Source organism: Canariomyces notabilis (genome assembly GCF_033297395.1).
Source record: "Canariomyces notabilis strain CBS 508.74 unplaced genomic scaffold N656scaffold_3, whole genome shotgun sequence".
Lineage (NCBI taxonomy): Eukaryota > Fungi > Ascomycota > Sordariomycetes > Sordariales > Chaetomiaceae > Canariomyces > Canariomyces notabilis.
In genome coordinates, this window is record NW_027041825.1 from 937,343 (window position 1) to 961,877 (window position 24,535).

Genomic DNA, 24,535 nt, shown 5'->3' on the forward strand with positions numbered 1-24,535 from the left:
CACTTAGGCAATGGATTGTTCGTGACCGTCGAGAATGGTAGATCATGGAGGTAGGCAGTTTCCTTTGCCGTCGTATCTGTTCTTTGCCTGGACTAGGCTGACTGCTTTTCTTGGGCGCTTACTCCGGCGGTTGAACCAAGAGACTGTTTTCCCATCTACATTTGCCTCTTATTAGGGGCAATCTGCATGCTCAGGTAGCAAACCCATGAAACCGAAGTTGTGCCTTTGTTCATTCTTGCGTCGCTTGACACTGAAGTTTGTAGCAATTGCTTAGGCTTCTGAAAACCAGGACTTGCAGTGTGTGTCTCCGCTGATCGGTCGCCTCTCTGTCTTACCAGTGACTGCCGTCTATGCTGGCTCGGTCCCTCAGCCTCGGGCTGACAGCCTGACAGCTAGGTAAATTGCCTTTATTTGGTTGGGTTGGCCTTATCATCAGCCTTCAATGTCTTGTTCGTAAAGTTTTGTGGTCATGGTCATCCCTAAGCAGCTTCAACTCGAATTATTGCCTGTTGCACATGCTTGTTGTCCTCGCAGAAGTGTAGGCATCCGAAGGCAAGAAGCACCCCCGGGAAAGTGAACTTTTACGCGTAGCACCCGCGTTCCTCCTCAGCGGGGAATAACTGATAAGATTGCAAATCGCGGCCTTGCCCCACTTAATGACGGTAGATTGCCAGTGCGGGCGGCATTTGCCGGGGGCCGAACTTTTCTGCTCTGAGGTGGTTGCTCCATCCACCTAGTTCGTACCTGACCACCAGCTGCCGTCATTGCCTTTTATTAACCCTCCGCCAAAAAGGTCTGGTGCTCTCTGACGGTAAAGCAAACCTGAACATTCTCACCATCGCCACAACCATTTCGCGACACTTTTTTACCTCGAAACCGACCGATACTGCGAATATTTGGGTTTGCTGACCCAGCCTTTTGAGTTCCAGCTCCTCGTCTGGCCCGATTCGAGAAATTCAAGGCGACCTGCACTCGTCTTACCTGTCGTCGGACCCGGGCAAGCTTCGGCCGGCGGCTACGAAGCTCGTTAGGTTCAGCTCATTCGGCAAATTCCCTTCATCATTCACCGCGTCACCACCCTCCTGTCGCCTCGTAGTTAGTTCGATTTGTCCTTCTGGTCGTGCACGTTTATTTCCGAGGGCATTAGCGATTTGACTTCCGCAATCTCCACACGCTGCGAGTTACACGCGAGGCCACTGTCCAGTACCTGGACCTTCGGGTAGTGGAGGGGGAATTTCTACCTTTTTCAGCCCTGGCGGCTTGGCCGCTTCGTCAACATGGGCAAAATCACCAAGACTATGCAGCCCCGGCACAGGGAAACCTTGGTAAGTATTACTTGTCGTGGCTACCGTCCGCCCCGTGTACTGACCTCCTCGTGACTAGTCGCCCTGGTTGAGAGATTACGTCCAGGCTGCGTCGTCTCTACCGCTGCCCCTCATTCCGGGGAAGCTCGACGAGTTCCCGACAAGGTGGCCGTTCCCTCGTGGAGATCTCCATCACTGGATTCCACTTCTGAATCGGTTTGACAACATCCTCGAGGCATTTTGCGCCACCTACAAGCTACAAGAGGGCTTTCAGACTCGGGATTTTGCGTGCGATCTTCTCCTGAACAAAGGGGCCCCGGTCGAGTACGGCGATGGGGAAGCGTGGAGCAAGGAGCGACTGGTACAGTTGGGCTACAAGGATGATGGCGACTGCCGGCTTATCCTATCCATCCTCAACTTCACCGGGGTGCTGCTTCAGCACTGCGGAAACCGGAGCATATACGCCAGCAGCCATCATCTAAATGACCTGCTGAACACCACATCTCTGGAGGTCGTCTTTGCAACGCTCCAGGTTGGCCTGGAGTTAGCACAGCGTTATCAAGCCTCGATCAAGCGTCTGCCTGCTCCTAGCCGTCAAGTGAGCAGTGCTCTACTGGCAAACCATTACAACATTGATCTTGATAGGGTGCTATGCCTGTCGCAGCCTTTCGTAAAGACCCCAATATCCCCGGTCGCTCGTTTTGCGGATATCCCGCCAACTACTCCGGCCTCGGCAACCAAGGGCAAAGACAAAGCCGTTGAACCCGGGCATAAGAGCGTGGCCGTGATGTATGCAAATGATTTGACCTCCCTCATTGCACCTGGGCCCGCAGATGATGCACGCTGGAACGGCTGGGGGGACGTCAGAATTGGGTATTATCCCCAAACAGAGTCGCTCGCTCAAGAGCCTCAGGCTGGCGACCGTGGCCCTTCCGCAGGCCCCACGACTCCTAGTCCTCTCCGACGGAGCTCTACGGGCATAACACAAACCCCGCGCTTGAATAGGTTCTCTGGCGCTGAAGACAGCCCATCAAGTCGGAGCCAGGGAGCAAGCGGCGAAGGGGATGCTGCCGCTGGGTTCAAGACTATCCAGATCCGCCAATCTACCGTGCAGTCGACCTCCATTTATGACCTTCTCAAACTATGCCCGGCCGACCTGCCTAAGCCGACCCGTTATGAATTCCTCAACCGGTTGAGGATATGCAAAGCGCTGCTCGGATCTTCCGAGGATCGCCAATTGGCGCTGGCTGTTCGGCTACTGGCGATTACGAACCTCGCATATATCCATAACGAATCGACATTTGCAGAAAAGGTTCTGAAGCAGGACAACGACGAGCCCCGCAGATACCAGCTCGTGTATCAGCTTGCCGAACTGATCCATCCCTCGGTCGACGGGGCGCCGGATACACCTCTCCGACTGCAGGCCATCGCACTCGCCGCTCTTCAGGCTATCAGTGTCGTGCCCGCCAAGTACGCTGACGTGCTGTCGGCGCTGAACGCCAATGTCAACCACGGCGTTCTCTTGTACGTGGTCCGGAAGGCGGTGGCTAGCATGAAGGAGGATCCAGTCGAGCCTGATGAGGGGAAGGTAACCGATGCTGATCACTGGCGGGCTGCACTCTTCGCCTTGACTCTCCATATGGCCATGTCCTCTCGAATTGGGCAAGAGATGGCATCTGCTGGGCTGCTTGAGGTTTTGGTCGAAATCCTCAACCTTCGCTCCAAGGTCGCCAGCCGGAACTATAGCATGGTTCTTGGTTTTCTTGACAACATTGTTTACAATTACCAAGGCGCATTTACCGCCTTCAGCAACGCTTCGGGATTGGACGCCATCTCCAACCTCATCGTGGACACGGTCAAGCTCTCGAAGGACTTGGTCGCGGCCGGACAAGGAACGAGACCCGAGTTCCACGCACAGCTGGTCGACTATGAGATTCCTTTCTATCAGCAGCAAACACTGAAGTGGCTTCTCAAGTTCATCCACCACATCATGACCAATGCTTTCACGTTTGGAGCCAATACCGATCGCCTTCTGAGAAACTTGGTAGATAATTCTTCCTTGTTAACCAGTCTCAGGGCCATTATCGAAGAGATGCGTGTCTTTGGGTCCGTGGTCTGGACGAATGCTGCTACCCTGCTAGGCGATTTCATCAACAACGACCCAACGAGTTTTGCGGCCATCTCGGAGTCGGGCATGATCAAGAGTTTTCTTCAGGCCCTTACCGGTAAAGAGGTTACGCAGCCGAAGCCTCCGGGCACCCCAAGGCCAGATGCTCATGATGGCGAGGATGTTGGTTCACCGGATTATTCCGAGGACTCGGTCATTTTCGAGAGCGACGACCGGCCGCACCCTCCGACGCAAGAGATACTTGACGCTCCCAGGGAGCAACTCGCGCGTGGGGTCCTCGCTTCTTCGGATGCCATCAACATCATACCCTCTGTGCTGAATTCCATATCCCTGAACAACGCTGGGATGGGGATGATTGTGGCTGCGAATGCCCTAGATAGCTTCTTGGAGATATTTGAAAGCCCAGAGCATGTCCAGGTCATGTCGACAACTGACCCCGATCTCCCTAGCAACCTCGGTAGCAGCTTTGACGAGCTTGCTCGCCATCATCCTGCGCTACGACCTACGATTTCTAATGCTGTTATCGACATGATAGCCAGGGTTCTGCATTTCGCAAAGACCAAATCCGCAACCGCGGGGTGGGGTGCTAAGCTTATGGTTGTCGACCCTAGTGGGACGGCCGTAAATGCGGACGACAGCTTGATCGCTAGGATGGAAGCCCCAGTGACCACCTCTAAAGGCAAAGAAAAGTCCACGGCACATGATACGGATGTAGAGATGGCGGACGTCGGCCTCCAGCCCCCTGCGGATCCTCCTACGAATAATGACTCTGAACCTGAAGCCCGAAGGGCCACAGGATCCTCCGATGAGATCGCGCCGTATGTCTGGGCTGCGTCATCGTTCCTCAACACCCTGTTTGGCAACTCCAGCCTGAAGTCCACGTTCATCCGCGAGGGTGGTATCGAGCTGCTCCTGGAGCTGTCTGAAGCCCCGAGCCTCCCTGAAGATTTTGAGACGACAACAGCGTCGCGCATGCTCTCCCAGGTCCTTGCACAGCTCATCGAGGCTAGCCCGGTGCTTGGGGTCCCCTCTTTACTCAACAGAATCCACGCTGCTGTCCAGGACTTGCAGCCACTTGTTGGCAGAGAGGGCGTCTATCCGTTCTTCGCCCCTTTTATCGTCCCGGACTTTTCACTTGTGAACGACAAGGGGGAGTGGGACAGGATTTTGGTGCGCAAGGTTGCCAGCGGGACTCGAGTCGTCAAGGCCTTGGTCAAACTGCAGACCCTTGTCAAGACTCTCTATCAGAGCTTCCCCTATTCAACGAGACACAACGTAGTTACGATGCCAGCTGTGAACGTCTTTGACTACTTCACCGCTCTCATCAAGCGTCTCGGACCACTTCTTAGAGACATTATTACCGAAGAGATGGCGATTGCTGCCCTTGTCCCTCAGCATTGGACTGGGAACAAGCCGTCATCCCAGGATGGCGCCGAATTTCTAGCCCCAGCTGGCCTTACTCCCGCTGACGGCGATGCACAGGAGGAGGAAGCCACTCTTCCCACCTCAGGAAGCAAGCCAGTGGAACCGTCAATGCAGGTCACGAAGCCAACAAGAGAAGAGCGGTCCACAACCCAGTTTCAGAATTATTTCACCATTCACCGTCTCCTGCATTCGTTGACTCCGAGCATACTTCCCTTCTTTCAGACGATTGGGAAGACACTCTTACCCAGACGAGGCGCTGACTCCTTCGTTCGATCAAACCACATGATCATCGCAGAAGCTTTGGCGAACACGATCCTCGAACAGCTGAAAATGTCGCAAGAGAAACTCACGGCCAAGAACCTGCATTATTGGATCATGATGTTCCACACCCTGCGTGAGATGCTCATTGATCCAACACGCCAGACCGAGCGTGCAGGCGTTCAGCTAATCCTGCCTGTTTTGGTGGCGTTCAAAGAGCTTGGTGGACTAGACGTGCTGAATGTCATGCTTGGAAAGTTCGCCGAGGAGATTCGCAGTGGCGCAACCGAGGGCGAAGAGGCCCACAAAGTGCGGTTGGCTACGGTTGGGATGAAGAAGATACTTGACATATACCACGTCATTGTCAACGGCAAAAATGTCAACGAATCCCTTGCACAGACAAGCATAATTTCGCGGTCTACAGATCGGAACAGGGACTTTGGCAATCAGCTTGTCGTGGAGCTACGATTAGCTGTTTTGCCCACCGCACGTAAGCTTTGGGAGTCGGAGCTTGCCGAGAAGGCGCCCACGCCTGTGTTGAGCAGGCTTATTGATATTCTCAAGACCATCTCGGCCGCCGATCACGAGTCCAATGTTTGGCGCAAGTCAGACAAGACATCCCCGCCATCTGTGTTCAAGAATCGCGAGACGGTACGGTTCAGCTGGGCGTCACACTCGGAACAGGTTAGCAACTTGACCCGCCTGGACTATGACGAAGACTTGGCACGGGAGGCTGTCTATCGTGCGAACGGGAAGTTCGAAGATACCACAGAGTACTGCCGAGCTCATTCCAAGGGATTAGCTGGGAAGCGTAATCCTATCCCTGAGGAGGATGCTTACCGGAGTCCGCCATCACCAAGGCCGCAGCAAGCCCAGGGCGAGGGCTCGGTTATATCGCTGGCAGATGCTCTGGGGTCATCTGCGGGTCCTATGGCGCTCGACTCGATGCCCGAAATCAATAATTTCATCAGGGATGCCATTGGCGAAGCAGTGCTCGGAGACCTTGGCGACCACTCCTCTGACGAGTCAAATTCGCCCAGCCGCGAGAGTTCTAGTCAGCATTCCGCTAGTCAGGAAGCAAGCGGCGGGTCCCCCGCACAGCCAGTGGTTGCTTCATCAGGTTCACTCGTAGCACCTCAGGCGGCCCCCTCGACTGCGAAAGAAGATCTAGACAAGGAACGGGCAGAGCTACAGAATGATCTCATCGACCGCTGCCTTGATGTTGTCAGGGCCCATCCAGATTCTGTATTTGAGGTTTCCGACCTGATTCATTCAACAATTCTCAGGTCGGATAACGAGGACAAACGCACAGAAGTCGGCGAGATCCTCGCGAACGCTCTCATGTCTTACGCTATGAACGACGATGACGAGAAAAAGGCAAATGGTCGAGGGATAGCTGCCTATGCTCATTTGTTATCCCTGCTCCTTCAAAATCGGCCCTTCTTCAAGTCCACACTGCCCACACTGAAGCAGAACGTCAATGAATACCTCGGCTTTCTGAAGGTATCCCCGGCCAGCTCCAGCGAAGAGCTCCCTCCATGGATGCCGTATATTCTCCTGATCTTTGAGATTCTTTTGTCGGATGACGAGCAGCCCGTGGAGGCGGAGTGGAAGCCGCCTGTCAAGGATGATGATCCTGTTGAGCAGCCAGTGTGGACGGTCAAGGAGCATACCGTGTCGGACGAGGCCCGATCTGATCTTCTCACCGCGGTCCTGGATATCCTGCCAAGAGTTGGCAAGGAGGAACCGCTTGCTGTCTCTGTCTTGCGGATTCTCGTGATTCTCACCAGGGACCACGCAATAGCTAAAACAGTTGGCGAGAAGCGCAATCTTCAGCGTCTGTTCGTTATGGCGAAGCAGTCGTGTAGTGGAGGTTCTGCCCGTCTCAATCAGTCCCACATATCTGACAACATCATGATCATTCTGCGTCACATTGTAGAAGACGAAGAGCTCATCCGCCAGATGATGCAGACCGAAATTCGCCAGTACTTGACAATGTCTCGGGGCACCAGGTCTTGCGATGTCCACAACTACTTGCGACACCTTTCGCATGTTGCGCTTCGGGCCCCCAAGCTCTTCGTCGATGTCACCACGGAGTTGGTGAAACTGGCTCGTTGGTCCTCCCCGTCAGTTGACGGAGCTCCGCGCACCCACAGCCTCTCATTAAAGGAAAAGACGGCGGAGCAAGCGACTCCTCCAAAGGATGGCTCTGTTGAACCTGCGGTTCAAGCGACGGAAGACCTCACTATCCACGATGTCAAGCCATCGACAGAGGCTACAGACAAGGAGATGACAGATGCACCGAAGACCCCCTTCGAGTCAAAGCGGCCGGTTCTCGAACACCCCGACGGCGTCGTCCACTTCTTGCTGTGCGAGCTGCTCAACTACCGCGAGGTCGATGACAAGGAGCCTCCGAGCCAAGCCCTCAAGGAATCGAAACTGGAAGAAGAGTCTCCTAGCGCAAGTAAAGAGGCCACGCCGTCTCCTGCAGACCCAGAGACTTCTGAAGGAAAAGAAAGGGACAGGAAGTCGTCCAAGCCAACTTTCAAAGCCGAAGACCACCCTATCTTCGTCTATCGTTGTTTCCTGCTGAATTGCCTGGCAGAACTCTTGCAAAGCTTCAATCGTTGCAAGGTCGAATTCATCAACTTCAAGCGCAGCGCACCAATGCAGACGAACACACCTATCAAGCCGCGTTCGAGCATTCTGAACTACCTGCTCAACGATTTGCTCTGCTCGACGGCCGCAGGTCTGCCGACGGACTCGACGCTAACTAAGAAGAAGGCGGCGACGTCGCATCATGCGCAGGCGGTGCTCGTAGCCCTGGTGGCGCGGACGCCGGAGAAGCCTATTGATCGCACCCGAGACCAATTCGAGTATGACGACGATCTGGACCTGCTCTTCGTCCGCCGTTTCGTGCTAGACACGGTCCTACGTGCCTATAAAGAAGCATCTGCTTCGAGCGAGCCTTTCGATGTGCGCTCTTCCAAGATGATATGCACCGCCGAACTGATGAGCGTGATGATTGGCGAGGGAAAGGACAAGGATAACCAGCCCAAGAATGAGCGTGGGAAAGACCCTGCTCTCGTCCGGTCTGAAATGCAACTGAAGCGCCTCATGTACGAGAAGGGCTATCTCGCTGCACTTACCGCATCCATCGCAGACATTGATCTCAGCTTCCCCAACGTCAAACGTACCATCAAGTACATCCTGCGGGTCCTCCGGTCCCTGACAAAGACGGCTTACCAGCTAAGCCAGTCCGAGATCATTCCAGCGACAGCGACCGATCAGCCAGAGGACGATTTTGCATCAGCATCATCACTCTCGGATCTAGACGACGATCGCGAGGAGACTCCTGATCTATACCGCAACTCCACGCTCGGAATGCTTGAGCCGGGTCGTGAGGAAGACTCCACTGAGGAGTCGGAAGAAGGTCTTTATTCCTGACCACAGAATTGCGCTGAATATGACCGCTAACTTTACCTTTTCATTAGATGACGACGCCATGTACGATGATGAACCTTATGACGACGAACTAGATTACGGGGACGAGATGTCTGAGGACGAAGAAGAGAACCCTAGTGATGAAGACGAAGAGGAGCTGGGCGAAATGGGCGAAATCGAAGGCCTTCCCGGCGAGCCAGGTGTCGTGGAAGTGATCATGGGCGAGAATGACGACGAAGACGAAGACATGGACGAGGATGATGAGGACGAGGCCAGCGACGAGGAGGACGAAGACGAAATGGACTCAGACGACATGGAAGAGGTCGAGGACCAGGTTGAAATCGTCGACGAGGAGGGCAATGCCATTGAAGATGATGGGGCCTCGGGTTGGGAGAGCGAGACCGACGAGAACGAAGAAGACCAGGAGGAGCTCGACTATGAGGCCGAAGTACAACACATTGTACGGGAAATGACGGAAGGAATGCGCCCTATGCGGATGCCCGACATTCTACGGGCAGTTGTCGACGGAGATGACCTTGATGGGGAGGATATTCACGACGACTTCGATGAACGCTTCCTTGATGAGCCCGCTGAAGATGATGGTAAGCACAGCCTGCCCTTTTCGATTGGTCTCAGCTGACCTAGGAAAGATGAGGAAGAGGAGGATGAAGGTGAGGAGGATGAGGTGTATTACGAACAGGCTCATCCTCGTGAGTTTCACTCGACTTGCCGCCTACCATAATTACCCTGTCACTGACTTGCGTTAGATGATGATCACCCGCCTCCGAACATGCCATCAGGCCTTGGTTGGGACATCGCGATTGAACCTGGTAGCCGTTTCAGACCGGGCGGCACTAGAAGCCCATTCCCGGCTGCGCCATTCATGATGGGAGGACACCGTGAACCCGGCTGGCCTGGTACGTCCCTCACCAGCGCTAGACGGCATGATCGGACACTAGGCATACTAGACCGGTTCATTCTATCAGAACCCTCTGGTCACAACCTAGATCGTCTTCATAACCCTTTGCTTTTGGATACAATCGAATCTGTTGCTAACTTGCCACCAGACTTCCGTAGCTACATGCGCGGCGGCCATACGCGGCCACCTCCCAATACGACGGACGATGGCGTCAATCCTTTGTTGCTTTCCAATAACCGACCTGGGCCAGAGCCGTCTCCTCGCGCTGGTGGTGGACACATGATCCGCCTCGGCTTCCCGAATGGCCTGATGGGCCCTGGTATGGATGCGCCCCTTGCTTTCATCAACGACCTGATGCAGACCTTACCACTGGCTGCGCGAGGCGGCCCTGCTCTTAGCCTTCAACTGAGACATGAAGGCCCGGCAGGTGAGATTCGTCACGTGAACATCCCGTTGGGTATGGGCCCTCCCGGTCGTGAGACTCGTTGGGAACCCCGACGTGAGGCATACCAGGAGCCTCATCAAGCCGTCGCTTTCACCCCAGAAATCACTGCCGAGCGATGGCAACAGGAAGCCAAGATGATCTTTGGCGTCAACCACTATGAGAAGTCAAGGCTTCTGTCTACCGCAATCCTCGGAATGCTCACTCCAGCCGCCATTCAGCTTGAAAAGGAGGCCAAAGCTCGCGCAGAAGAAGAGAAGCGCCTGCGAGAAGAGGAGCGCAAGCGGCGTGAGGAGGAGGAGCGTAAGGAGAGGGAGGCCAAGGAAGCCGAAGAGAAAGCCGCGAGGGAGAAGAAAGAAGCCGAGGAGCGCGAGCGACAGGAGCGGGAGCGGGCTGAGGCCGAAGCAGCTCGTGCGTCCGAGGAGGCGGCCGCGGGCGCTGAGCGGGTTGCCGAGGAACCTCAAGCCATGGAAGGGGTCGAGACTCATGGGGAACGCGAAACCGAGCAACAGCAGCCGAGCGCTCCGGCACAACGTGTCGTTACAGTTATCCGCGGCGAGACTGTAGATGTCACCGAGCTCGGGATCGACCCGGAATATCTCGAAGCTCTTCCTGAAGAGTTTAGAGAGGAGGTGATCGCCCAAACCATCAGTGCCCGTCGCTCACAGGCTCGCGAACAAGCCACTAATGAGGGAGAAAACACCGAGGTCTTCCAAGAATTTCTCGAAGCCCTGCCCGACGAATTGCGGATGGAGATTGTGCAGCAGGAACGCCAAGAACGCCGCCGCCGGGAGCGTGATGAGCAACGTAGACAAGCTGCGGCAGCGGGGCAGGATCTCGGTCCTGCAGACATGGATCCGGCAAGCATTCTGTTGACATTCCCGCCTGCGCTCCGCGAACAGGTCCTGATGGACCAAGGCGAAGACATCATGGAACATCTACCCCCTGAACTGGCTGCCGAGGCTCGCGCGCTTGCACAACGTCATAACCGATATCACCCGCCACCTGCAGTCGCTCGCGCCCGGGACGTTGTGAGGCGGCCCGAGGTGGGCAATATCACGGAGACAAAGTTGCAGCGTCGCACGATTGTGCAAATGCTGGATAAAGCTGGTATCGCCACGCTCCTCCGTTTGATGTTCGTGAGCCAGCAGGGCCAAATTCGTAATCACCTATTCGATGTTTTCTCGCATGTGTGCGAGAACCGCCAGAACCGGCTGGAAGTTATCTCTAACCTCCTCCAGATTCTTCAAGATGGTAGCACCGACATGGATGCAGTGGAACGCAGCTTTAGCCAATTGTCCTTGAAGGCCAAGCAGCCGAAGGACAAGGACCCAAAGACGCCGCAAAGTCTTAAGCGGACGCTCACAACCATCAGCGCCCACGGTCATACAATGAACAATTCCGAGGTTTCACCTTTGCTAGTTGTCCAGCAATGCCTCGACCTCCTTCAGGAGCTGGCAACGAAGAATCCCCATATCACATCCCTCTTCTTGACCGAGCATGAGACTGTGGCATCGACGCTCAAGCGAAGCACGAGCCGCAAGGGTAAGGGCAAAGATGTCAACTCAAAGGCTCAAAAATACGCCATCAATTCGCTCTTGGCTCTCCTTGATAGGAGCCTGGTTATGGAGAGTTCGGCTGTTATGCAGCTGCTCGCGGACCTGCTCAACAAGGTTACGTATCCTCTGCAAGCTCTGGAGCGCCGGCGCCGGGAGGCTGAGGAGGAGGCAAAGAAGGCAGAGGAGAAAGCCAAGGAGCAGAAGGCCGAGTCAGGTGCCGAGACCGGCAATCCGGAAACAGCTGATGCATCGGGAGAGCGGCATACTGCGCCGCAGACTGTTGATACCGCACTTGAAGCCTCTGCCGAAGAGCAGACGGCGGCCCAAGGCGGCGGGCAACCAGGGGCGGAAAGCTCAACCGCTAAGGAGTCAAAGCCAGAGGAGAAGAAGGTGCGGCTGCTTACTCCGCCGACCATACCTGACCAGAATCTCAGATTGGTCATCAACATCTTCGTGGCGCGGGAATGCAGTTCGAAGACGTTCCAGAACACCATCTCAACCATCAAGAATCTCTCGAACATACCTGGGGCCAAGAAGATCTTCGGTGAAGAGCTCGTCTCGCAGGCCAGAGCGCTTAGTGAGAACATTGTTTCTGACCTCGATGACCTGCTTCCCCACATCCTTAGGGCGGAATCGGGGACGGAGATTCAAGGCATCGCATTGGCAAAGTTCTCGCCCGGCGCATCGGAGCAGAACAAGTTACTTCGTGTTCTGACTGCGCTAGACCACCTATTCGACAACAGCAAGGGCAAGAAGTCAAGCGGTGCTGCTGGAAACCACGAGGCCAGGGAGGAGACGAAGGAGGATCTGCTGGGCTCTCTGTACTGGAACCCAACGTTTGGTACGATGTGGGACAAGTTGAGCGCTTGTCTCAGCGCTATTCGACAGCGCGATAACATGCTCAACGTGGCAACTATCTTGCTGCCGCTCATTGAGTCCTTGATGGTGGTCTGCAAGAATACCGCGCTGAATGATGTCCCCATTTCACAGGGCACGGCAGCAAAGGAAATGCTCTTGTCCAGTCCGCCACCTGAGAACCGCATTGCGGGCTTGTTCTTCACCTTCACGGAAGAGCATAGGCGTATCCTGAACGAGCTGGTCCGACAGAACCCTAAGCTCATGTCGGGCACATTCTCGCTCCTCGTCAAGAACCCCAAGGTTCTCGAGTTTGACAACAAGCGGAACTACTTCAATCGCAGCGTGCACTCAAAGACTGGCCACCAACAGGCGCGCCCCCAATATCAACCGCTGCAGCTCTCGGTGCGGCGGGAGCACGTCTTCCATGACTCGTTCAAGTCCCTCTACTTCAAGTCGGGGCCTGAAATGAAGTTTGGTAAGCTCAACATTCGCTTCCACGGAGAGGAGGGTGTCGATGCCGGCGGTGTCACGCGCGAGTGGTTCCAAGTGCTTGCGCGGCAGATGTTTGACCCCAACTACGCACTATTCATTCCCGTGTCGTCGGACCGCACCACGTTCCACCCCAACAAACTCAGCGGCATCAACGATGAGCACCTGATGTTCTTCAAGTTCATCGGTCGCATCATCGGCAAGGCGCTCTACGAAGGCCGGCTCCTCGACTGCTATTTCAGCCGTGCCGTCTACAAGCGAATACTCGGCAAGCCCGTGTCGGTCAAGGACATGGAGTCTTTCGATCCGGACTACTACAAGTCTCTTGTCTGGATGCTTGAGAACGACATCACGGACATTATTACCGAGACCTTCTCAGTCGAGGACGATGAGTTCGGCGTGACCAAGGTGGTGGACCTCATCGAAAACGGCCGGAATGTTCCGGTCACGGAGGAGAACAAGCACGAATATGTCCGGCTGATCGTCGAGCACAAACTTCTGACGTCGGTCAAGGACCAAATGGAGAACTTTTTGAAAGGTAAGTTGATTCTCTCCAACCGAGTTATGATTGATGCAATGTGGCTGATCCATATCGTTTTTAGGATTCCACGACATCATCCCTGAGGACCTCATTGCCATATTCAATGAGCAGGAGCTGGAACTGCTCATCTCAGGCCTGCCTGACATCGATGTGGATGACTGGAAGAGCAACACCGAGTATCACAATTACACGGCGGCCTCGCAGCAGATCCAGTGGTTCTGGCGGGCGGTGCGCTCATTCGACAAGGAAGAGCGGGCCAAGCTCCTACAGTTTGTGACGGGCACCTCCAAGGTGCCTTTGAACGGGTTCAAGGAGCTGGAAGGCATGAACGGAGTCAACCGGTTCAATATTCATCGCGACTATGGCAACAAGGAGCGGCTGCCTAGCTCGCACACTTGCTTTAACCGTGAGTTTCCCGCGTATCGCCGCCTTCAGATAGATCTAGCATGCTAACCACTTACCCCAGAGCTTGATCTTCCCGAGTATGAGAGCTACGAGACGCTCCGTGCCCAGCTGCTGAAGGCGATCACCGCCGGCAGCGACTACTTTGGTTTCGCATAGAAGAGGGGCATGTAGCTCGCGATTACGCGATGAACGTGCCCAGGGGGGTCATGAGATTGGAAGAGGAAAAGGGGAGGGAGGGCATAAATTGCCCAACCCGGTCACCAACAATGGTGCTACTCAAAGGGTGTACTAGGTATGATGGCATATTGCACTGGGTTTGGAGGAGGATGAGGAGGGTTTGCAAAGGGAGTGGTTGGCACGCGGCAGTGCTTTTTCTCGAGTGTACATTGATGTTTGAGCATATCTCTCAATCCCTTCCTGTCCCTTAGCATTCAATGGCCTTGGGGCGTACGAGGATGCGGAGTGCAGGCCGCTTCTTCGTGCTGCTGCTTGGCCTGGCGGGGACTGCTGGGTGGATAGAGTCATCAGATTTTGGGATGCATTTGGTAGGCAGAATGCATATGGCAAATGGTCGGCTCTTGAGAATTTTGTGACTGCAATGCACTTGTAGCTTTTCCATAAAGTTACCTATGTGTACGGATGCGTACAGTACAGCTTCGAATTTCAACTTGCTCTCATCGCGACTTCCACCTTCATCAGCAGAGCGCGCTGTCCCGCTGCCCCACCCTCTGGTTAGGTTCCTCGGTGATTGGCCAGTGCTCTGCCAAGAAGTGGTAGGGCTCCTCAACCCGGCAGCGGTCCAACCCAAGCACCGAACTTTTTTCGCCCACATTTTCCTGAAATCGATCGCCGACTTGGATCTCACTCTCGAACAACCGCTCAGTCAACGACCAGCGAGGTGAGTGATAACATTCGATTCCAACGTCCGTTATCTCGTCAATTCCTGCCGGAGTGCATACGTCGATCATCGCGGATACACGATTCCCGCTTCATTTCCAACTCCCAACGGCCTTTCCACCATCCGACACAGATCCATATTGCCAAAACCATCGACCTCGATCCACGAACTCTGGCTGACTAGAGCCTCTTTTGAACAGAGACCGGCAAGATGGGTATTTCTCGGGATTCTCGGCACAAGCGCGCCGCCACCGGCGCCAAGAGAGCGCAAGTTTTCTCCCTCTTTCATATGAAGTAGATATCTACGGGGTGGTTGCTAACACTATGTCTCTGCAGTTTCTACCGTATGTTCTGACACATCCCTCGTTCCGCCCACACAATGCCTCTCGGAGGGGCACTCGAAGGTCCGCTTGGAAGGTTCTTTGCGGCGGATCGAATGGTCACTTCTTTTAGGAGAGAGCAATCGACTGCCGCAAGAAACTGACCCCATGCGTTCCGACCTGTGACACGCACAATTAGAAATGAATCATTATTTCTGACCGCGCGTACAGGGAAGAAGAGAGCCTTCGAGGCAGGTCGCCAGCCTGCGAATACCCGTATCGGCCCCAAGCGCATCCACGTCGTCCGCACCCGCGGCGGCAACCACAAGTACCGTGCGCTGCGTCTCGACTCGGGCAACTTTGCCTGGGCTTCGGAGGGGTGCACGCGCAAGACCCGTGTCATTGTGGTCTCATGTACGTTCTTGCAACCCAACAGAACTTTGTTGTAGTTTCCAAAGCGCCTTGGCTCACCCTTGCAACCAGACCACCCGTCAAACAACGAGCTCGTCCGCACCAACACCCTGACCAAGTCTGCCGTTGTCCAGGTCGATGCTGCTCCCTTCCGGCAGTGGTACGAGGCCCACTACGGCCAGCCCCTCGGTCGCCGCCGCCAACAGAAGAGCGGTCAGGCCCCTGAGGAGACCAAGAAGAGCAAGTCAGTCGAGAAGAAGCAGGCCGCCCGCTTCGCCGCCTCGGGCAAGGTCGACCCTGCGCTCGAGAAGCAGTTCGAGGCCGGCCGTCTGTACGCCGTTATCTCCAGCCGGCCCGGCCAGTCCGGCCGCTGCGACGGCTACATCTTGGAAGGTGAAGAGCTCGCCTTCTACCAGCGCAAGCTGCACAAATAAAGCGCTGGGCTTGGCGGTCGTGGTTGTTGGGGGACAAAAATAATCTTTCTTGAGCATGGGCTGGCATTCCGTTTATGTGCCTCGGTGTTTGATGGGATATGACATTCTATGCTGCTTTGCTGCCCCATCTCGTCTCGAGTTTTGGTGGCATATTCGGGCATGAAACGGCGGCCCATTGCGGATTCATTTCCACTTGCGTTGTCACCGGTAACAGGGCATGGCAGGGAGGGATGGTTAGGGCAATGGAAAATGAATACATACCACCATCATGAAAGAAGCTGACCGAGCCAAGTCAATCGAGCCAGACTAGATCATCACGGTGTCTTATCTGTATGTCGTGACCTGCTCGCTAATGCGTGTTGAGCTTGGAGTTGAGTTACAGCGACTTGTAATGACTTGATCAAGCCAGAGATGGTCACCCGTCCCCTGTGTTTGCTGTTAGGTGACGGCAGTCAGAGCCCAGCTGGCTAAATCATGCGGACAACATGTAGATTTGTTGGTCCATAAGCTTGCTCTCTTTGGCCCTGTCTATGTGTATCTTTATTCCTTCTCCTCAGTAGTCTTATAGCGTTGAGTGTGTAAGCAAAAGATTTGCCACTGTTTCAACCAACACCCACCCAGCCAAGTGCTTTCTTTGCCAGCCACCAACAACACAATGTACACAGTAAACGACGGGAAAGGCCGACCGAATAAGCCAAGCACGGATGGCCAAGCCAATGCATTGGTTCTTGATGCTGATCATCTCACGACAAGTGAGCGGTTAGCCACCCACCCCAAAGGAAACCATGATCCTGATATAGATGTATCCCATTCCCTATTCCATGGATGCATGAAAGACGACAGTTCCCCTTACCGAGCGCCCTTTGATTCCGCTATCTGTGCTTTGCCATTGCCTTGCCTTGCCATTGCGCTGTCTGACAACTGACAAACAAATCTTTTCCAACGCCATCACTTCTATTGTTCAATACTCCGATGCCTAATACAACCGGTATACCAGGGAGTGCTGACTGCTGGTGTGGGTGAGCCAGTCAAGGGTTGTGATACTAGCAGATGCAAATGAGGAATGTTGAAGCAGAGACAGAGGCAGAAGACTCATTGAAACTGCCTCTTGAGGTCGGTCCATTTCCGCGTGAGAGTCTCGTGCTGCGAGTTGATCTGCATATCATACTGTCAGTGGGAATCCCGAGAGAGGAAAGAACAAAATCAGAACAAGCATGACTTACCTCCGCATACTGCATCTTGGTCTGCACCAGCTCCTCCTCGAGCTCTGAGAGCTCCTTCTCCAACCTCTGGTTCTCCTCATGTACCTTCCCATTCCGCTTCATCAGGTCATCCCTCTCAAGCTGCCATGCCGCTTCTATCTCGGCCGGCTGCTTCTCAATCACGATCCGCAACTCCTTGACTTGGCCCTTGAGACTCTCGTTCTCGTCCTTGAGCTCCTCATTCTCGACCTTTGTCCTGACCAGCTCGGTCGCCAGCGCCGCTTGTTCCCGATCGACATCCTCGATCCGCTCCTCGAGCTTGCGCACCCTCACGGCATAGCTCGCATTGGCCGCCCTGAGACTCTCCAGTTCGGCTTCGCGCTCCTTTTCGGCGCGTGTCTTCTCCTCCCATTCAATCTGGTATGCCTTGAGCATGTCGGGGGTGATCCTGACCTCGCAGGCGTCGCGCACCAGCTGGTCGGCGCGGTAGACCTCCTTGTCAATGCTGCTCGAGGAGCTGCCAAAGAAGCCGTTCTCCAGGATAGAGGTGGAGGATGGCGAGGAGTCAATGTAAGCGTCAAACAGGCGGTCCTTGAGAAAGGACGTCAGCTGCGCCATGTCGGTGAGGGCGAGCAAGGCGGCTGCGTTCTTTTGCATGAGGACGATACCAAACTTGAGAATGGCAGACAGGCCTTCTGAGAAGATTAGGTCGTAGATACGAAGGACGAGTTGGAGCGGGAAGCGGTAAGCGAAGAGGGTCAGGAACCACTGAGTGGCATAGAGATGGGGAGAGATGCCGCGCCTCCGAAGGTGGCAGTAGAGTGCCGGCTCCAAGTCCTCCAAGAGGCGCTCAAATTGGTAAAGGTGCAGGTGGAGACCCGGCATGTCCTGGATGAAGAGTTCGCGGAGGTGGTACTGGTTCATTAGCCGCACTAGCAAACAGAAGGCTTCCCCGGCTGGCATCTGGTGTTCCGTTAGCAACAGGAAACAAGGATGGTGAGGGTGTATGGTGAGAGAAATGGCCTACATTGAAAAGAAGCGGCATGACGAGAAAATTCATGCCCTGAGCATAACCAACGGCTTCATCGAAGAGCGCATATGCCTTGCACACATTGAACAGGCTATCCTGAAGGCCCTGCGCAGCGGCGAATTTGAAGAAGCTTGTCCTAGCGCCAAGATCCCTTTTGATCGTTTTCTCGAGCTTCTGCAGCATTGCAATGTCCTCTTTTGCCTTTTTCTTCCGCTCTGCTGCGGCGGCAGCCGACTCTTTTTCTGTCGGCGACGGTGCACCATTGGGCCCCGAATGCTCCGAGTTGACCGAAGATGCAGACGACGTAGAGCCTTTGGTGCTCCCATTGAGTGCTGGACTTGCTCCAGACCCAGAGCTCTGCCTATCCTTCTCCTTCTCGGTGCCTCTCGCCGCAAGCTCCTCGTAGACGGCTTCCAGCTCCTCGTTTTTGCTCTGGGCAAGGACCTGCCAGATGACCCCGCGGATGGCACTCGGGATACCAGCGGCAATGGCCTTGTTCAGCTCCTCAGGACTTGTCCGAGCCACAGCGGCTGGGCCTTCGTAGACCACAGCCTGCCAAAGATCCCAATCCACCGGGGTGTCTTCCATGGACGATGGGCCAACGGTAACGCCCGAGGCGGTTCCAGGGGCGAGATTCGGGCTTTGTGGCAGCGGTGAAGCAAGAGGTGGTGCGGCTAGACTAGAGCCGTCGCCATTATCACTAGCCGCAACGCCGGCCCTTTCGTCTTCGACGGGAATGCCGGCCTCCTCCCTCATTCTAAGCAGCTTGAAGCGGTCCTTTAGGCTACTGCGCGACTGCCGGTCTCTCGCTCCCCCTTCATTCTCTTCCTCGAGCTTGCTCAGCATCATCTCCGGATTGCTCATCAAGGTGGCCACTGAGCTAGCTGTATTTCTCCTCGGGGACGGCGCGGCTCGTGTTACGGGCGGCTCCTTTGATGAGCTCCGCGAGAGCCAGGAAAAGGGGCTGTTGAACTTCCTGCTCGTGGTGGCCGGCGCTGAAGCAGGAGCAGGAGCAGGAGCTTGGGGGGCTGCGGCTGTGGCAGCTGGACTCTTAGCTGGTGACTCGTTTGCCGAAGGTGACCACGGCATGGGCGGGAGGGCATTTGTTATGCTGCCGAAAGAGAGGGTCTTGGAGGGTTTCTCGGGCGGGGGTGGCTTCTCTAAAATTGAGTCAATATTCTGCTGCATGACATGGGTAGGCAATGGGCCGACTTGCCTTGCGGCGCGGTAGCGGAAATCGTTGTTGTTGCCGAGTCATCGTCGAGGTTTACATTGTCGAGCGAACCGGCCGAGGCCTGCGACGGAGGCCGTGGTGTCTTATCTGTTGTCTGCTGATTCGGAGCATCGGGCTTGTCGTTGGCGGCGGCTAGGTGGGAAGCTTCCTCCTCGTAGTCGGAGTGGTCCTGGGCCGATTGTCGGTTGACGGGCTGTTGACGCTTTGTCAATGACCGAACAGAGCCGGTCTCGATGGCATCCTCGAAAGTCTCCTGTGCACAGCAGCGGATGATTAGCACAAGGAATACCGAGCGGTGTCTCTTGAGCCCTGTGGAAGGCAATGATAGCGTACGGTGTCCTTGTCTGAGCCGTCTCTCGACTGCGGCCGCTGCTGCTCTTCTGTCTGTTGCGAGTCCCGCGACTCTTGTTTGACTGTCTCTTCGGTGGCAGACATGTTTTTCCCTTCCCCAGGACCCACCGGTGCAGTCGTGGTGAGGGATTCGCGGGCCAAATCTTAGCTGGCGGAGGAAGTAGTGGTCCGCTGCGATGGTCACGGGCAGAGCGGTGCGGCCATGGAACTTAAAACCACCGTATCGGAGAGCACAAGGTCCAGAGCGTCAGCAAAAAGTTACAGTCAACCTCCAATTGCCCGGGAAACCGTTGCTGCGTCGTTTCGATCGCTAAAAAGTCGAGAATTCGTCAAGGTGGTGGAATATCTGAGAGTGCATGCGTGTGCAGCAGCGTCTCCCCTTTCCATCGAGGCTCTGATAATGAAACCAGGGGTTGACGGCTGCATCAGACCAAGTGGACTGGAGGAGCCGGCAACCGCTTGACGGGCCGCTGCGAACTGGGCCCAGTGCTTATTTAGTGTATGCGTATGGAAAGCGAACAATTACGAGTCATAATACCGGTAACCATTGTATACTGTGCTTACAATGGCACAGTACAACAATAGACCTGGGGTTTACGGTGTCAATTCAATATAAAAAGATAAAAGATGCATTGTTTCTTCTCTGTTTTTTTATCACCACGATAAACGAACGGACTACAGATCAATGCGCGTCGAGGGCTTGCAGGCCTGCCAACGTATTACAGGTGTGGCTGCTGGTAACGTACTGTGCGGCGCGTTCCACAGAGCTGCAGTCTGCAATGGAAGGAGCAGCCACAAGATCCACACAGAGATCTTGTTTCTGAAACGAAACGTTCCAGGGGATTGTAACCAGTAGGATGCTAGCTAACTATGGGTACCTGGGAGATACATGCTGTTCACGGCATGATAAGGCGATTTCGGTGTGTATTGGGCAATGCCAAGGTATTCAGAAGTACAGAACCTGTTGGTTCCGGGCAGCCAAGTTTGTTAGTCGACGGCTGCGGCTCTTGCAGCAACTTTGTCCATTCTTGAGTTTCGCTCGCAAAGACCTGGGCATCGCTGCTGTCGTCCGAGACTTTTTGGCCTTTCTTCGCCGGACCTTGGGGCTTCCCCATTCTCAGATTTGGCGGCGTTTGATTCTCCAGCTCCCAACGATGCCAAAATATTACATAATCCCACCCAACTCCACCGCTTCAACGCCCTGGGCCATTGAGACTCGAGAAACTTTTGAGACACGGGAGGTTGGCACAACCTTGAGGGTTTCTGCCCGCTTCCCAAGTTCCCCGGCTCGCCGCAAAACGCTGGATTTCCCCCGTGATCGCTGGTGATAAATCGCGGCATCATTTGCAACTCTAGCCGGTATCCTATTCCCGCCGGTGACCTCTGGATATTGGATAATGACTGAGTTCATGTGCATTCATGTGTCTGTTGGCAATGAAAGCATTCAACAATGATTTGCAGCAATGAATGGGCAATTGCATGTCATTGTTTTCTCATTTAAATTCAAGGGCCTTCATACACCAGGCTAAGAAGTGAAAAGTAACAGGTATACGGATAACTTGTAGGTGCGTTCAATACCCCTTCCAAATCCAATGAGCAAATGGTCACTGAATCGAACAAACGATGCCCGAATTTATATGCGATAAATGGAATCTGGTACATATGGTCAATGGGAGCTTTGAGCTAACGTTGATAAGAGTCTTGCAGCATGATCTGGAATGTCAAGGTGTGGCTCCGGCTACTAGTAGTGACTACGAGAATCAAGAAGTCACCCGGATGCTCTTCTCGAGCCTGCGGCTTAAGGATGCCTTTGTTACTACTCAGTTGGTATCGATCCCTTTCCTGCTATGTGCAAACGGTCCTATCGACTCCTATCATGATGACTGTTGGCCAGCTAAACGTCAGCCAATATGACCTTTTCAGGAGGCTGATTCTGTACTTCTCCTCGCCCCTGGGTCCGAGAGATTGAGGCCGTCCACGAATTTTGCCCTCGTCGTCGTCGGTCAATCATTCAGCCCAGGGTCGCCTATCAACCCAATCCCGTATATGGTATTCGGGATCCTCGCTGGTATTCCGATCTAAGAGGAGCCGGTCGAGAAGTGACATTCTCTCCTCTGAAGGTTTCCATGAAGCAAAGGGACGGAAAGAAAAGGCAGGTTAATCCCCTTCCTCCATAGATCTTTGGCCACCTGCCTATACCTTTCCTGCTCCTCTTCATTTTCATATTCCTCATCAGGGGCTTTACCATGACCCGCAGCGAGCCAGTCGCTCGTCACGTCCTGTCCGTCTCGGACATCTCGGTTGTAGCCCACCCATATCCCTCAGCGTATTCATTCCCCCCCAAACGGTCCTGGACAATCAATGTTCAACCGCTGCTCCCAGCCCAGCCGCCCATACTCAATATCATAGCCAAAAACTGGATCGTGCCAAGGAACAACGACGGCCTCGTTCACCTCGTGGTCCACCCCAGTTCCGCGCTGCCACCCGTCCGGACCCAGCTGCGCGCGCAACAGTTCGGTCTCGAATTAATACCCGTGCCCATGCCCATTTATCAACAGGGGCAAGGACCACGGCGATGGGGCATAGGGAGTAGGGTTGCTTGATACGGGACCGGCGACCGAGCTGTCTGAGACTCGCACCTCGTCTTGGGACATGAACCCTGCCGGGGTGGGCCATTCGCATTCTGTTGTACCTGTGGCGGCGGGGATGAAGGTAGTCGTGGAGGTGATATTCCCCATGCTACTTATGGCAACATTCTTTCCGCCTTCCCCATGAGCCCAGTCTTGGCTCCGAAATTTGGTTCTGCGAACAATCGCGCGGGCGACTGTCTCCCTGAGGAAGGAAGCCGATGTCCCCCGAGAATGACTTGTAAGGCGGGGAGAACGAGGATGAATAGCGTTCATGCCGCGGTTGTGAAAGAAGGCGAGGCCCGCTTTCCTTCCCCAGGTGGCATCCTCCAGGACCCCAGCCAGCTTGAGCATCTCCCGCAGAGGACTGCAGTTGAATGCTGCGGCGACGTGATTGACGTTGATGTTGACGGCGCTGCCGCTCAGGGGATGCATGGCGAGGGCGAAATCCAGTGCCGGGCTTTGCGATTGACGGAGTTGGAGAAGAAACTCGATCGTGTGCGTGTCCGTCAACAAGCGCTCCGCCCTAATAAAGAAGTTAGCACTAAGAGACGCACCGTACCAGGATTCAATGATCGGATGCTTACGAAATGTCTGCCTCTTCGATCCTGGCGATTGGGCTCCTGTCCTCCATCCCAAGTCTAGCAGCACTGCGGCTGGTCGGGGTTGTTTTGATGCAAGTCTCAACCTTCTCGGAAGGTCTTAGCACTTGGTTTGTTTCCCACTGGGCATCCTTCTGCTTCTTCTGCACCTCCTCTTGCTTCTCGATCTTGGCCTTCAGCTCTTCGGCTTCGGTCTCCGGTATGTCTGCCTTGGGGCCAGCGAATTCGGCAGCCGTCTTGGGGACAAGAGGTGATCTCGCGATACCGAAGCTCTCAGCATCGGTCAACTGGCGAATGAGGTCCATGAGAATCCGCCCCTGCTTGCTCATCGAGATCCTGTTCCGGACCTTTGGAAGTCCAAAATCGTATGCTTCGGAGATTTTGCCTTTGTCTGGTATGTGCGTCTCCCATAATTCAGGCTTCGAAAATATGTTTGGATGAAGTGTTCATACTTGGCGGAAGGTTGGAAGATGATTGAGGGCTTATATCGCAGAGTCAGATAAACTACTACTTCGAAGTTAGATTCAGTTGAGGAAGACCTCCAGTTCCTGATGTTATCCATCAACTCAGTCAATAGTGCGAGGGGTTCGTAGCAAGGCTGAAAGGCGGACAACACTAACATTAAATCCGACTGTTAGGCAGGGGCTATGCCATTGTAGGAACTTTTTTGATCAGAAGCCTTGAGGTCCGGACTCAATATGTGTCACCAGTCTTGGTTGGGAATGTCTTTCTGATGATTGTGACTGCTACAGCCGTGTCGATGAGCGTCGAGCGTGCAGAAAGCAATGACGCTAATGGATTAGAGATGATGAATACAACAAACGAACTCCCTGGTCGATCGGATGGAATGGATTCTATTGTGCAAGCGGTGCTATTCCGATAGATACCGGGTCAGTATATACTATATAGGTACTAGTACTTAGCTGTGTACACGCCCAGCATCCGCAAACCTTTCTCCAAACATGGAGACAATAGACCCATTGTGCAGGTCGCAATCAGAAGAAAGAAGAGGCCAGCATGCCATTCTTACGAAGCCATCTCGCCGAGAATTGCTATCGCTATGTGCGGCGCCGAGCACTTGGAAACATGTGCTGGCAGCTGCATCGCATTTCTACATGGTGGAAAATCAAAGGAATCAATGACACGAATGGCTCGACTCAAAAACACATTTACAGTGACAGCAAGTGATCATGATACTACTAGGTAGTACGTAGTCTCGTTCCCTTGACATTGTCTACCTACCTAGGTGTCTTCATGTCCCTTTCACAGCCAGTTCAATCTTTCTTTGCTTGCTCCGATTTCCTTGGAGCATTATCCGATTTGGAGCAGATGACGCTGGGTCAGAGACTCAAGAAGCAAGGTAGCTGAACAAGTTTCTCAACCTGCTATCCGGGAGAGAAGATAAGTCGAGCTGGAAAGAAGTAAGTTGAAACAACAGGCCGCTGCTTCCATACCAAGATCCAGAGCGCCGCTTGTGACTGCCCCTTCCGGTTTGAACTTCGTAAGTAGGCAGTTGCTCTTACCAAACGACGGGAGTCATGATTTTCGAGCCACGTGTCTTTCCAAACAGATTTCTTCCAGCAACTTACTTGATGCGAGCCGTCGAGAGACTGATGATAGGCGCCTACCTTCCTCTTTTTTTTTTTTTTTTTTTT

The 24,535-nt window shown here is 54.3% G+C and overlaps 5 protein-coding genes across 5 annotated transcripts; 2 read left to right on the top strand and 3 right to left on the bottom strand.

The window, feature by feature from the left end:
- Positions 1-1,277: 1,277 nt before the first annotated feature.
- On the top strand, positions 1,278-13,928 carry N656DRAFT_795455 (uncharacterized protein; the record flags this gene model as incomplete). Its single annotated transcript, XM_064817413.1, has 8 exons — positions 1,278-1,325; positions 1,384-8,548; positions 8,610-9,161; positions 9,210-9,269; positions 9,327-9,476; positions 9,627-13,364; positions 13,429-13,773; positions 13,834-13,928. The coding sequence occupies 8 exons, from the start codon at positions 1,278-1,280 to the stop codon at positions 13,926-13,928; spliced, it is 12,153 nt and encodes a 4,050-aa protein (XP_064673320.1).
- A 952-nt stretch (positions 13,929-14,880) lies between these two features.
- N656DRAFT_766056 (ribosomal protein S8e) lies at positions 14,881-15,834 on the top strand (the record flags this gene model as incomplete). Its single annotated transcript, XM_064813451.1, has 4 exons — positions 14,881-14,963; positions 15,006-15,013; positions 15,221-15,403; positions 15,473-15,834. 4 exons carry the CDS (start codon positions 14,881-14,883, stop codon positions 15,832-15,834), a joined length of 636 nt encoding a protein of 211 aa, XP_064673321.1.
- An 805-nt stretch (positions 15,835-16,639) lies between these two features.
- On the bottom strand, positions 16,640-19,735 carry N656DRAFT_834877 (RabGAP/TBC; the record flags this gene model as incomplete). The annotated part of the gene is made up of 5 exons (XM_064818736.1): positions 16,640-16,989; positions 17,058-17,999; positions 18,064-19,177; positions 19,279-19,553; positions 19,634-19,735. The coding sequence occupies 5 exons, from the start codon at positions 19,733-19,735 to the stop codon at positions 16,927-16,929; spliced, it is 2,496 nt and encodes an 831-aa protein (XP_064673322.1). The 3' UTR covers positions 16,640-16,926.
- Positions 19,736-22,037: 2,302 nt separating this feature from the next.
- N656DRAFT_397955 (uncharacterized protein) lies at positions 22,038-22,959 on the bottom strand. Its single transcript, XM_064809521.1, has one exon. The coding sequence runs from the start codon at positions 22,711-22,713 to the stop codon at positions 22,177-22,179; it is 537 nt and encodes a 178-aa protein (XP_064673323.1). The 5' UTR covers positions 22,714-22,959; the 3' UTR covers positions 22,038-22,176.
- On the bottom strand, positions 22,740-23,565 carry N656DRAFT_775708 (uncharacterized protein). The gene is made up of 3 exons (XM_064814491.1): positions 23,519-23,565; positions 22,844-23,274; positions 22,740-22,776 (listed from the first exon to the last, which is right to left on the bottom strand). Exon 2 carries the CDS (start codon positions 23,207-23,209, stop codon positions 22,862-22,864), a length of 348 nt encoding a protein of 115 aa, XP_064673324.1. The 5' UTR covers positions 23,210-23,274; positions 23,519-23,565; the 3' UTR covers positions 22,740-22,776; positions 22,844-22,861.
- Positions 23,566-24,535: the final 970 nt, after the last annotated feature.

Excerpts from the sequence above, each read along its gene's own strand:
- N656DRAFT_775708 (XM_064814491.1), bottom strand. The coding sequence starts at position 23,209 with ATGAGCAAGCAGGGGCGGATTCTCATGGACCTCATTCGCCAGTTGACC.
- N656DRAFT_397955 (XM_064809521.1), bottom strand. The coding sequence starts at position 22,713 with ATGCATCCCCTGAGCGGCAGCGCCGTCAACATCAACGTCAATCACGTC.